General features: G+C 51.0%; 1 protein-coding gene across 1 annotated transcript in view; it reads left to right on the forward strand.

Annotated features, from left to right (window-relative positions):
• Kcnb1 (potassium voltage-gated channel subfamily B member 1) overlaps positions 1–10,388 on the forward strand; it is an 88,906-nt gene extending 78,518 nt beyond the window's left edge. The window contains exon 2 of the mRNA XM_005362863.3: positions 130–10,388. Coding sequence (XP_005362920.1) covers positions 130–2,136 — 2,007 coding nt within the window. The 3' untranslated portion in view covers positions 2,137–10,388. The remainder of the gene's footprint in view (positions 1–129) is intronic.
• Positions 10,389–13,332: the final 2,944 nt, after the last annotated feature.

The following is a 13,332-nucleotide window of genomic DNA, read 5'->3' on the forward strand; positions in this document are numbered from 1 at the left end:
ACAGGGAGTTGCTGGGCGCTGGCCTCTCCTCTCCTCTCCTCACTGGGAGTTGCTGGGCGCTGGCCGAGCCCTCTCCTCTCCCCACAGGGAGTTGCTGGGTGCTGACTAAGCTCTCTCTTCTCCCTGCAGATCCTGGCCATTATCTCCATCATGTTCATCGTCCTCTCCACCATTGCCCTGTCTCTCAACACACTGCCTGAGCTACAGAGCCTGGACGAGTTTGGCCAGAGCACGGATAACCCACAGCTGGCACACGTGGAAGCGGTATGCATTGCGTGGTTCACCATGGAGTACTTGCTGAGGTTCCTGTCCTCGCCCAAGAAATGGAAGTTTTTTAAGGGCCCTCTCAATGCCATTGACTTATTGGCCATCCTGCCCTACTATGTCACCATCTTCCTCACGGAATCCAACAAGAGCGTGCTGCAGTTCCAGAATGTGCGCCGCGTGGTCCAGATCTTCCGCATCATGCGCATCCTTCGCATCCTGAAGCTGGCCCGCCACTCCACCGGCCTCCAGTCTCTGGGGTTCACACTGCGCAGGAGCTACAACGAGCTGGGCTTGCTCATCCTCTTTCTCGCCATGGGCATCATGATCTTCTCCAGCTTGGTCTTCTTTGCCGAGAAGGATGAGGATGACACTAAGTTCAAAAGCATCCCTGCCTCCTTCTGGTGGGCCACTATCACCATGACAACCGTTGGGTATGGAGACATCTACCCTAAGACTCTCCTGGGGAAAATCGTGGGCGGCCTCTGCTGCATCGCTGGGGTCCTGGTGATCGCCCTTCCCATTCCCATCATCGTCAATAACTTCTCAGAATTCTACAAGGAGCAGAAGCGGCAGGAGAAAGCCATCAAGCGGAGAGAAGCTCTGGAGAGAGCCAAGAGGAATGGCAGTATCGTGTCCATGAACATGAAGGATGCCTTCGCCCGGAGCATCGAGATGATGGACATCGTGGTGGAGAAAAACGGAGAGAGCATGGCTAAGAAGGACAAAGTGCAGGATAACCACCTGTCTCCCAACAAGTGGAAATGGACCAAGAGGGCACTATCTGAGACCAGTTCAAGCAAGTCCTTTGAAACCAAGGAGCAGGGGTCCCCTGAGAAGGCCAGATCGTCTTCTAGTCCTCAGCACCTGAATGTCCAGCAGTTGGAAGACATGTACAATAAGATGGCCAAGACGCAGTCCCAACCCATCCTCAATACCAAGGAGATGGCACCGCAGAGTATGCCGAAGGAGGAGCTGGAGATGGAAAGTATGCCCAGCCCCGTGGCCCCTCTGCCCACACGCACAGAAGGCGTCATTGACATGCGGAGCATGTCCAGCATCGACAGCTTCATCAGCTGTGCTACGGACTTCCCTGAAGCCACCAGATTCTCCCACAGTCCTCTGGCTTCCCTCCCCAGCAAGGCTGGGGGCAGCACAGCTCCAGAGGTAGGCTGGCGGGGGGCTCTGGGTGCCAGTGGTGGGAGACTCATCGATGCCAACCCCACTCCTGAGGCCAGCCGCTCTGGCTTCTTCGTTGAGAGCCCCAGGAGTTCTATGAAGACCAACAACCCCATGAAGCTCCGAGCGCTCAAGGTCAACTTCATGGAGGGCGATCCCAGCCCGCTGCTGCCCTCTCTGGGGATGTACCACGATCCTCTTAGGAACAGAGGGGGTGCAGCAGCTGCAGTCGCAGGACTGGAGTGCGCCTCACTCTTAGACAAGCCCGTGCTGAGCCCAGAGTCCTCCATCTACACCACAGCAAGTGCCAGGACACCCCCTCTCTCCCCCGAGAAACACACAGCAATAGCATTCAACTTTGAGGCGGGCGTCCACCAGTACATAGACACAGACACAGACGATGAGGGGCAGCCGCTCTACAGCGTGGACTCCAGTCCTCCCAAGAGTATCCACGGGAGCACCAGCCCCAAGTTCAGCATCGGAACTAGAACAGAGAAGAATCATTTCGAAAGCTCCCCCTTGCCCACCTCCCCTAAGTTCCTAAGGCCCAACTGTGTCTACTCCTCAGAAGGGTTGACTGGGAAAGGCCCCGGAGCTCAAGAGAAGTGCAAGCTGGAGAATCACACCTCCCCCGATGTACACATGCTGCCTGGGGGAGGAGCACACGGGAGCACTCAGGATCAGAGCATCTGAGCTGCCCACCACAGAAGGGAGTTTGCAGGAGAAATCAAGGAGGGGGGATGCTTGGCTTGCTGCCGCTGAGTTCTACATGACCTCGGAGACACAAGGCCCCCCGCAGAGTTCCAACAACAGGAGAGACCCTGAGAGCCATGACAGGTCTATGGGACACATAACCAGCCAAGTCACGGGGACCATACCTCCTAACAGCACCTTCCAGAGATGAAATGAGCAGAGCTCACAGCCACTAAGACCTAGCCTAGGCCACCCACTTCCTAGTTCCCTCTTGAGGCTCTCCCAACCTCTGAGTGTGCCATCTCCATCTCTGGTGGCTTCAGCTGGATGAGGACATTGGAGCAAGGGGCTGCTAGCAAAAGAGTGGGCTGACCAAGTAGTACTGGTGTTGCCTAGCCACCTCCAAGAACACCTGCCCTCCGTGGCAAGACCGTGCCGTTAGAAGGGTACAGGGGACACTTTGATCGTGAGGAATCCTCTGCTCTATCGGTCATGGTCCCAGCGCATAACCCGTAACCAGGCAAGCGGCTTGAATGAGTCAGGATTCTGTGGCACCCAGGGCTTTATTCTAGGACGCTGTCAGGGTGAGCTGACAATTCGGACTCCATTCTTTCTGCCCACCTGGCAACCGAGGAAGAGTTCAGACAGTTGGCATGCAGCCAGGGGGATAAACCAGACCACCGCTCTTAGGGCTGTCACAGGAATGAGCGTTCCAGACAGCGCCTAGCCTGAACTCAAAAGATAGGTGAGCGTCAAATATGCAAACAAGATAGATTATTCAAAGAGACTGTGTGGCTGAAGAACGGCATTAAAAAATAATAAATTTCATTTTCTACATGAAGAAAAAGAAAAGAAAAAGAAAAAAAACCAGAGCCCTCCCTGAACTGCCCTGTGCAGGCTTTTGACGACTTTTCGTTGTGGCGGGGAACATAGGAATATACCTACTATGAGAGAAGTTCTTTTTTTGTTTTGTTTTGTTTTTGTTCTTTTGTTTGTTTCCTGTGGTATTCAAACTAACAAATAATAATAAGTTAATAAAAGCACTTTATGTTTTTCTAATAGGTTCTACCAGGGACAGTGTCAAGATCTTGCACTTTAAAACAAGCACTATTTCCCATGGGCCGCATGGTGGCCCTGCACTTGGGGTGTTACTTGTGCCCCTTTCTGGCCACACTGGGTCTCACTGTCACCACATTAGAGTCCGGGGCTCCTCCATGGCCCCTCAGGATCACCCCTCATCCCTCATGGGTCAGAAGGGGTCCTCAGCCCTCGGGGCAGGGCTCTCTTAAAATCCCATGTGAAAGAGACACACATGTCTCAGAAGGGCGCAGCAACTGGGGGTTGGGTATTGTACTGTTCTTTCTTGTCAACCAGCCATTGTGTGTTCTGTGTCCCTGTCTGTCCTGGAAGCCTGACGCTCCTTCCCGCAGCCATCTAGGCAGACGGCACAGCCAAAAGCAATAAGTACCCGTGTGTATCCCTAGAGGTTCTGACATACTTCCTGGTGTCAGTCTTCCTGTCCTAGCTTGTTGACCTGGCGTTGTCCTGCCTACTTGTAACCCAGTGGCACGGTGTTGTTGACCCTCCTCAGTGACACCAGTCCGCACGATACTGTAGCTATGGCTTGTCTATCAGTAAAGATGGTGTTATCGGTCAGCCTGTCGGTAGTACACGGAGCAATGTGGTTTTCTTACTATAGTGGTAGTGGGTAATGTCCCAGAGGCTGTAGTGTCCTCCTTTCTGTCCTCAGAACAGTGACAGGCGTGTGTCTTCCTGATGGAGCAATGACATGGTATTGATCGCCTGTCCTCAGTATGATTTATGGCTGGTCTGCCCAACAGTTTAATGGCATGATCCACCCATAAGCACATTTACATCCCAATGTTCTGCCTCCCGTTCCCATGGCTGAGGTCAGGCCACCTGTCACAGGAAGAACGCTCAAGGGTTATTACATCAACCTTAAACGAAGTGTCTTCTACGGTTTGTGACAGTTCTCAGCATCTCCGGGGACCAGAGTGCTCTCCCTCCGGAGGGTGCATTTGCTGTGGTTGGGGAAGACTGAGACTTCAACTGTCTCACGGGCCTCCAGAGCTTTCTCAAAACAGAAGCGAAGGGGTAGACAGTGAAGGTCACCCTGTTCAGCAGTGCCCTGGAGACAGCTCGGCCTGGTGCTGGGAGCCTGTTGCTGTGACCACGGGTTGGGTCCGTTCTGCTCACCATCACTCATGTCTCTTCTTTGTTTTTCCGTCACCCTAGATGTCACCCAGCAGCACAGATGTGAAAATTCAGGGAAAACAAAACAAATGCTTTTTGATAAAAAGTAAATCGTTGTGATTTCCGATTCAGATATTTTTAGAGCTATCTGTAAAAACTCCTACTGATGATAGAGTCTATTTTACATATCAGGAAGTAAACATGTCTTAACATAGCCATATATATAGCCAGAAGGAAGTTACCGCCCCCTTCTTCAAATCAAGGCATTTCATTGGTTGGTTAAGCCGAAGGCAGGTGTACAGAAGAGAAATGACTTCTTTCTTTTTAAGAAACACTTGGTGCGACTTCTCCTTGTAACCAAAGGCCCCTTATGCCTTGTGTCGTGCAGGACCTGGCTGTCCCTTCCTCCTGCGTTTTGTCTGACCTTAAAGTAGCATTTTACAGAGTCAATGAAGGACGAATTCAGAGTACCCCTTCCCAGCTGAATAAACAGAGTCCGACCGAGTTCCTATAGAAATTCAACTCAGCGTAAACTATGCGTAAATGTTTTCTGCTTTGTTTTGGATTTTGCTGGTTTGTTTTGTTGCTGTTGTTTCTGTTCTTCCCCACTCACAAGTGTGTGTGCCGTGGGAATACAGCTTTTCCTCCACATGTGACTCAAGTTAGTACTGTAAATTTTCCTACCAGCCCTCCGCCTGCTAAAAAGGAACCGAGTTTCATTCCACACACACCCAACATGGGTACCTGCGTTTACATGCACTGGGGAAGCTGGAGAAGGGTCACCAAGATGATGCTGAATCTGACAGATGGTTCTCAGTCATGAAAAGGGAAGCCAGGGTGTGGAGGCAGAAGCCCCTGAACTTGGTGGTCCATTTCCACCTGTCCTGAGCCAACCGGAGCAAAAGGAAGTGAGGTGCCCTGAATAACATCGAGGGCTGGAGGTGGAGATTCACTTATGGTCCAGTTGTGAAGCCAACAGAACTGTCAAGAACCCAGCGGAACTCGAGTTCCGGGATCCATCCCATCATCAGAAAGGGCATTGGGCATCTGTGTGCACCCAGAGGGGAGGACAGATCAGTGCTCTCACCCTTCCATCATTGATGGCCCCAAAACAACAGGTTTCGGGCTGCAGATTTCTCTCTGGGATTCCATCTTAAGCACATTGAGAGGAGAAAGAGAGAAAGGAGAGAACGGTGGCCATCGAGAAGAGAGGAAATGGAAGCCATCCTTGAGCCACTCTGCTCGCTCCCAACAGTTGAGCCTCGCCTTCTGGTCCACCTCCTCTGTGTTCCATAGCTGCAGCCTCATCTCGGTCCCTTCTCCTGAGAAGATCCACGTTTTTAAGAAGGAAGAAAAAAAACCACACAAGACACAACAGCATCCTCGTCTATACAACTGTAACGTACTGTCGACTTTTGTAATTACTATGCGTTTGTCTGACTCTGGTCATGGCTGGAATGTATCTAGTCCATGAACAAGGGCATATTTAAAATTCATCCCAGACAAGGGTCCCTAAAGCCAGGTTCGTCTATATAGCTAGATAGACACAGAGATATAGACACAGAAATATCTCTTCCTTATTTCTCTGCCAACTTTTCTCAAGGAAAGAAACCACAGGTTGCGCTGAATCAAAGATTGCACAGGCAAGCTTCTAGAGCATGCTTCTTCGGAGATGTGCTTTGTGCGTGTGTAGCTGAGAAGTTGGCAGAAGAACGAGGGGGATTGCCAGGTCGCCAGAAGGACATTGGAACACTCCAGCCCCAGGCATTTCCTAACCTATTACTGTTTCTATGACAACACTCAAATGCTTTCATGTCACCAGGCCAGGGCCACCCGAACCAGCCCTGGGCACACCTGGAAATAAGAGTTACCTCTGCATTTTCTGTTGCCATTGTTTCTGGCTCTAGAAGTATCTATATCCTAGGACGTCCACACATCTCAGAGTAGTCTATTTTTTTGTTCAGATAAAATATATATATAATATGTATTTTTAGTATATTTATAATAGGACAATTTAGTCTAATTTCTTTTGTAACAGTAATATTTGGGGGTTTTATCGTTGCTCATTTGCATAGCTGGTCCTTTCTGCTCCCCATTATTCCTTCCCACTGTCCCTTGGGCTGTTTTTTTTTTTCTTTTCTTCTGTTGGATTCTGGTTCTCTGGAGGTGAGGAGAGACTGAGGTTTGACATCCTTGAAGACTGAGCTCCTGGCCTCGGGGGGTGGGGAGGATCTGTGTTTTTCCTCATCAGATCTGTGTCCCCCTGAGTTCCTGGCCCCCTCGGTGGGGGGCGGGTCATTGTGTCTTTCTTCATTAGGTCTGTGTCCCCCTGGCTGTCACTCTTAAGAATCCAGGTGTTCAGGAGCAAGCCAGGTGAAGCAGAGGTGTAGTTGGGACCTGGGTTGCCAGGAGCTCAGGCCTTACCCTCCCAGGATCTTAAAGGACCGAGCTTTCTGGTTCCCCAAAATACTGGAACCAAGACCCTCCTGCAAACAAACTTGCTTCCGAGCATCACTGAGCTCTGGAACACTCCTGAGTCCTCTTGGCCAGGCCACCCCCATCTCTACCATCCTGCTTCCCAGGGCCACCAGCTGGATCCAGGGACCAGAGCTGTGCAGGCTCTGGCAAACCTCAGAGAATGAATGTGCTGCATCTCCGATCCATTTCTCACAGTCTCACCAAAAACCAGTGACCAGACAGCCTTCTAGCCAAAAACTGAGGCGTGACAGCCCAAAGCTGCGATTGTCCTGCCCAGCCCTTCCCAGCAGCGCCAAGTGTGAGTATTTTTCCAGCTTCCGCTTTTCCAAACCTCTAGTCCTTGGTCAGTTCTGAACATTCATATGTGAGGCGATTTTGAGCCTGGGGGCAGGTGATGGGCAGACACCACGTGGAATCAAGGGGTTCTTCCATCAGTCACCTACTTGGGACAGCAAAGAAAGCCAACCAGACTGCCTCCCATGCTCAACAGGTCACCTGCCTGCCTCCGCTTCACCAGCATCAGAGATTTGGATCGAGCCAGGACCTACCTTCTCCATCTCTAACAGTGATGGTGTCCCCAACTGAAAGAACCCCAAGAGGATGCTAACCCAAACACAATTCATTATCCTGATGGTTGGATTTTCTTTTCTTCCCTTTGGTTTTGTTCTGTTTTGTGGTGTTTGGAATCTAACTAGGGCCTTGGCTGTGTCGGACAAGCGCCTGACCCCTGAGCTATATCCAGTTCCTGAATGTATTATTTTGGAATGTGATTCTAATCAGTTTCCCCAACCCTAAAATTCCTGGTAGTCTGGTTTGTTCCAGAGCCAAATAAAACAGACAAGATTTTGTTTTTGTGTGTGTGTGTGAGTGTGTGTGTGTGTGTGTGTAACTTTTGCACAAGAACAAAATTAAAAAGTACTGTCCTGTTATTTCCCAGGTTTCCTACCCAGATAAGTAAGCACTGGCTCTCTTCCCAAGAAAGAGGGGGTATGCTCTGATCCTCTTTCCTTGCCGTAGAATTTCTCTAGAAATTTCCAAACGGCAATTTGAATGGAATTTGGAAGGGGCTGTTAGTCAAGTGAGCTCTCTTCTCCACATCTAGCCCTACCTCTGTCCCCCTCAGCCAAGGTCCTGAAGCTAACAGGAGAACATGGGCAGGGAGTTGGCCCAAGAGAGTAGCCATCTAACGTGAATTGGTCAATTTCCACTTAAAGCCAGTGAGCCCTTTCTCATAAGTCAGCTGATCTGCTCATAGAATGCAATGCATGCTGGGTAAGGAGCTCCTGACTACCCACTGTATTGCAGGTATTCACAGAGAGTCTAGATAATACACAAATGGGCCCTGGCATAATCGCAAAACTGGACTGGAAATTCAAAGCAATTCTTTCTTGGTGTGTGTGTGTGTGTGTGTGTGTGTGTGTGTGTGTGTTTGCGTGCGCGCGTGCTGCTGTCCATGGTCTTATGTGCACATGTTGGTATCTGCATAGGTGTCTTGAACATTCTGGGCCCAGGTTCAGGCCACATAGACAAGGTCTTGGAGCACAGCTAGTGAGTGGGACCTAAGGTTATAGGATCGGGGCCTTCCCAGGAGGCACCAAAAGAAGAAGGTTGCAGCAGGGGACTCAACTCACAAGCCTGACCCTGTCAGTCATTCACCTGGCCCTTTCCCTGGCCAGCAAAGGGTCAATCCACAAAGTCCTACCTGTGGTTGGTCACCGCATGGTGCTTCAGCCCCCTCCCCTAGATCCTGTGCCCACCAAAAAGACGCAGTGATCACCCCACAAGCCAGCCACCCACTGCCCAGGCAATCCCAAAAGACGCCATTCCAAAAAGGGCTTTTTGTTTCCCTGTTAAATAAAATATTGAACCTAGTCAAGATTTTCAAAGATCTCTACCCGCAAAACAAATTCAGAAAAATAAAAAAGACTGAGGTAGCCGTAATTTCCGCTTTCAAGAAACAAAGCTCCAGCTGCTTCCAAGAAGAGAGGCTGCTCCCCACATCCATCCTCAAAGGACCTGCCTCCTGCCATTCACCTTCACTCAACACAGAGCTGGTGAACTCTTCCTCGCTGGGCATGATGGGTATGGAGGAGGTGGCATGTGAACTTCCTAGTGAATCCAAGCCCAGGTGGTCTCAGTGGTTTTGAAAGGCAAGGTAGACCAGTAGGCCAAGGTTGGCTGAATCACTTTCTTCTAAAACTGAATTAAACAGAAACCAGTTTCCAAAATCTCAGCCCACAGAAGTGTTGCCCAAGACACTCAGCTGCAGTTACAGTGCAATTGGGGGGAAAGTAAGGAACCCCAATTCTGTCCCACTTACATGTGCTCCAAGCCACACACACAGAGCTCACATACTTCCTGCCTCCCTAGGCAAAGCTCTGGGTAGACAGGGTTGCACATAAGGGACCCTAAGGGTCTAACTCAACTGTGCAATTCCCAGCCTCTGGGATTCCCCGGGGTTTGAGACTTCTGAGACCAGCGGCATCCACGAGCCAGATTTAACTGTAGGGAGTACAGGGGAGCTATCCTCTTTCTCTCTAGGTCTGTTCGGTTTGGGTCTAAGCTAAAGGTCAGGGAGCCCCCCTTTTCTGCACCAGAAGCTTGTGGCACACAATGATCATTCGGCTTGTGTTTTGGAGAACGTGGATGTGGGAGTGGGAAGTGGATGGGGGCGTAGTAAAAAGGAGCCTCACCTGGCTCGGGGATTGCTAACTGGGAAGAAAAGAGTGGGCCTTCCTTTCTCTCTGCACTGCCCCTGCTGATCCCATGTCTTCTGTGACTGTGTCTGGAGTCACAGTAACGCACACATTTGAGGTTGGTAGCCTTGAACTGATGGGGGCCATGGTCTACTCAGAGCCTCTTGCCCTGAGACTGGCCAGCACCTGCTGCCTTCCTGCTTGTTCTACTTCAGTTTACAGGGAGGTCCCACAGAGACCACGGTAGATATCCAGTAGTTCAAGCCAAGGGTCCAAGGTAGGAGGCGGTCTGGGACTTAGCAAGAGCAGGAAGATGGGAGCCAGTGTCTGTAACCAGATCTCATTTCCTGAGTTGTAAGAACCAATGGTCTCTCCTTTTAACTGAGCCCCAAAGGCTCGCTTACATTGACAAGCATGCCAATCCCATCAGCTCAGACCCTCTGCCCCTCCCAGGACCCTATAGCATAAGGCTGGGGTTCTTCTGCCAGCAAAGCCATTCTGATTGCCCCACTCTCCAAGGGGGCCAAGCCAATCATATTAGCCATAATCCACCAGGGTCCTCAGCCACTTTTCTTCCGGTTGTGTTCATGGGTCCTGTTGAACCTTCACCAGTGGAAGGCTCTAGTCCTTCCTGTACATGTGACAATGTACATTGGTGTGCATGTGCCCATACATGCACACAAGAAAGCCAACCAAACCCCAGTGTTGTCTTCTGCATGTGGTGAGATGGACTTGTGACCCTTGTGTGACCTCCGGCTGCTGTCCTGTCTTGTAAAAAAAACGTTCACATGTTTAAGAATTTCCAAGCAAATGGTCCCTTAATGAAGTCTGCAGCGTTCAATAAAAGATCCGGAGAAAACAAGCCTGGTGGTGTTTGGCTTATTCGTGGGAGAGGGAGGAGGTTCGGGTGTAAGAAAGACTGAGGGTCTGAGGACCTGGAAGGTCCGTGCTGGGAGCTTCACTTTCCCTGGAAGAAAGAGCACGAAAATGCAACTGGTTTATCATCCCCAGTACACAAGCTCTTGGACTGTACCTGTGAATCAAAACCCAGAGCCACATGGCTCTCTTGTCTGCTCTACCTAGGCACCTTTTTCCCATAAGAATGCTTTCCCGTAGATCAGGCAAGGTGGCGCCTGTCACCCAGCACTCCTGGGAGTGGGAGCTGGAGTTTCAGAGCTCTAGGCAACTGCGCTCCAGGAGACAGACCCAAAACAAAACAAAAGCTAAAGATGGTAGCGGCGTTAACCCCCAGGGCCAAGAGGGTGGCAGATGTGCAAAGCCACCTGGATTCCAGGATTAAGGGAAACGGTGGGCATGGCCAGCTGGAGGACACAGCCACCACGCTGTCCAGCTGGTTCTTATCTCCTAGGGATGTAGGATAGCCCTGCCACATCTTACAAGAACCAGAAATAGGGAGCTGGCAAAATGGCTCAGCAAGTAAAAGTACTTGCTGCCAAGCCTGGGGGCCGGAATTGGACCACTAGGCTCACATGGTGGAAGGAGAGTTGTCTTCTGACTTCTCTCCACAGGCATGCTGTAGCATGACCCCCCTCCCTCTCTCTCACATACATACAAATAGATAAGTAAATAATGATGACGAAAAGGAATCAGAAAGCTGTGTATTTTACAAGAGATGTCAGCTTTTAAGTGTTGATGATGAATTCTAGTTCCTTTACATGTACTGGCCAGTAGAGGTACGTGTGCAGGCTAGCCACACCACTGGCTGGCCACAGCCACAAGCTAACCACAGGCTGACCACAGCCACAGCCACAGCCACAGAGAGCCACAGGCTGACTACAGCCACAAACTAACCACAGGCTGACCACAGCCACAGGCCAGTCACAGCCAGAGGCTGACCACAGCCACAGACAGCCACAGACTGACCACAGTCTTTGTCCAGACACAGCTTATAGGTTGAACAGAACTATGGACCAGAAACAGCCACTGGTATTGGGCTCTCTGCCGTGAGTACCAAGATGGAGACTATCCATTTGTTTCCAGCCGCGATGAATCAGATTACCCCAGTGCCTAGCAACTTGGAGCACCTGCTTTCCTGTGGGTTTTATGGTCCCAAAAGTCAGGAGCAGCTGTACGGAGTGACAGAGGTCACAGTGCCTCGACTGCAGACATCTTCTCCCCTGGGACTGGAAGCCGAGCTCAGAAGCTCTCCTCCTAGCTGGTGATGTGGTTCCATCCGTCGAGTGCTGGCCTCGCATGCAGATTCTAGCCCCAGCATCCCACAGACTAGGTATGATGGCTCACACTGCATCCCAGCATCCTGGGATGCCAAGAGCACCCTCCCGCAGTTACATCTCCAGCTGAGGATTTGGTGGGGGCGAGGCGAAGAACGGGAGGGAAGGCAAAATTACCTCCAGTTGAGGCCCACTAGGAAAGGATCAAACATCAAAGTCAAAATCTCCCTCCTGCCTCAGGCCTCCATTTCCAATGCAATCCTTGTCTACAGCTCTAGTTTTTCGTGGAGAGTGTCATGACACATACATGTGCTTGCACACATACAAACATGGGGGTGGCCAGCCCTCCCTGCCCCTCACATTCTCACTGGGTGCATCGTGGGCCTCATCCCATAAGAGACTCACGAGTCCTCCCACGAGGCTGTGTAATGGCTGGTCTCCTACAGCCAGGCATTGTAGTTGCCCTGACTTCCCCTGTAACAAGCCATGCTGAAGTAAATGGCTAGTGGGCGCTTCCTCTGGGCTCAGCTTTCCACAGAGCTGGGATCTGCCTTCCACTCCAACACCACCTCCCTAGCCACACCGCTCGTGGCTTGATAATTTCAGCGCCCCCAGCCAGGCTCCTCAGTTCTGCCCTGCATCTCTTCCAGGCTCTCCTTAGCACAGTGGCCAGAGGGTTTCCTGTCAAGCTGTCAATCTGGGTATGTCACCGTGTCCTCGGAAAGCTCCCAAGGCCCCCAATCACATGTGGCACAAAGCCCAAGTCCTTGGTAAGTCCTGCCAGGCCCTCGTCTCCTGCCCCTGCACTCACGAGAGCCTCCTGTCATCTCCTTCCTGCTTCTCAGACATGCCCACCTCACTCACCAAATGCTGCCACCCTGTTCCCCCTCAGAGGGCACTTCTGCCCTCTGTATCTCCTGTCTTCTCCCTCCTTCACTGCCAAACACACTAGCCCTCTGTCAGTTTTCTGGTCCACGATGTACATGTCTACCTCAGGGCCTTTGCTCTGGCTGTCCCTTCTGCATGGGAGAATGTTTCCAGGCGAGCCATGTGAATCTCAGAGTCTGAGGACCTGGAGGGGCCATGCTGGTAGCTTCACTTTGCTTGGAAGAGGAAGGGCCTGAAAATGTGACTGGCTTATCGCCCTGGCTTCTTTCAGATGTCAACTTGTCAATAACCCTTTGATCTGACAACATATGCATGCACATACTTGCACACACACACGTGCACACACACCGTGCCTTCTCAGTATAGCATTCATCAGCTCCCAACACGTTCAGTTTTTTCCAAGGTTCATTTTACTTTCTAACTGCGTGTAGATGTATGTATCTGTGCGTGGGTATGGGCACATAAATCAGATCCCCTGGAGCGGCGTTTGCAGACATTTGTGGACTACCCTATAATGCACGTGGAGTCTGGGAATCAATCAGGTCCTTGTCGAGAGCAGTATTCGCTGTTAAGCTCAGTCCCTGACTGCTCCTTCTTAGGAGTAAAGTCCAGTATAGCATAAGGAATAAAACAGACAGACTAGAGAGTGGCATTGAAGCCAGCATTACGGCACTCAGAATTAGGGAGTGAGACTCATGAAATTCTCATTGATGTGTGTGCGTGTGTGC

This window comes from Microtus ochrogaster, linkage group LG8 (genome assembly GCF_000317375.1).
Source record: "Microtus ochrogaster isolate Prairie Vole_2 linkage group LG8, MicOch1.0, whole genome shotgun sequence".
Taxonomy (NCBI): Eukaryota; Metazoa; Chordata; class Mammalia; order Rodentia; family Cricetidae; genus Microtus; species Microtus ochrogaster.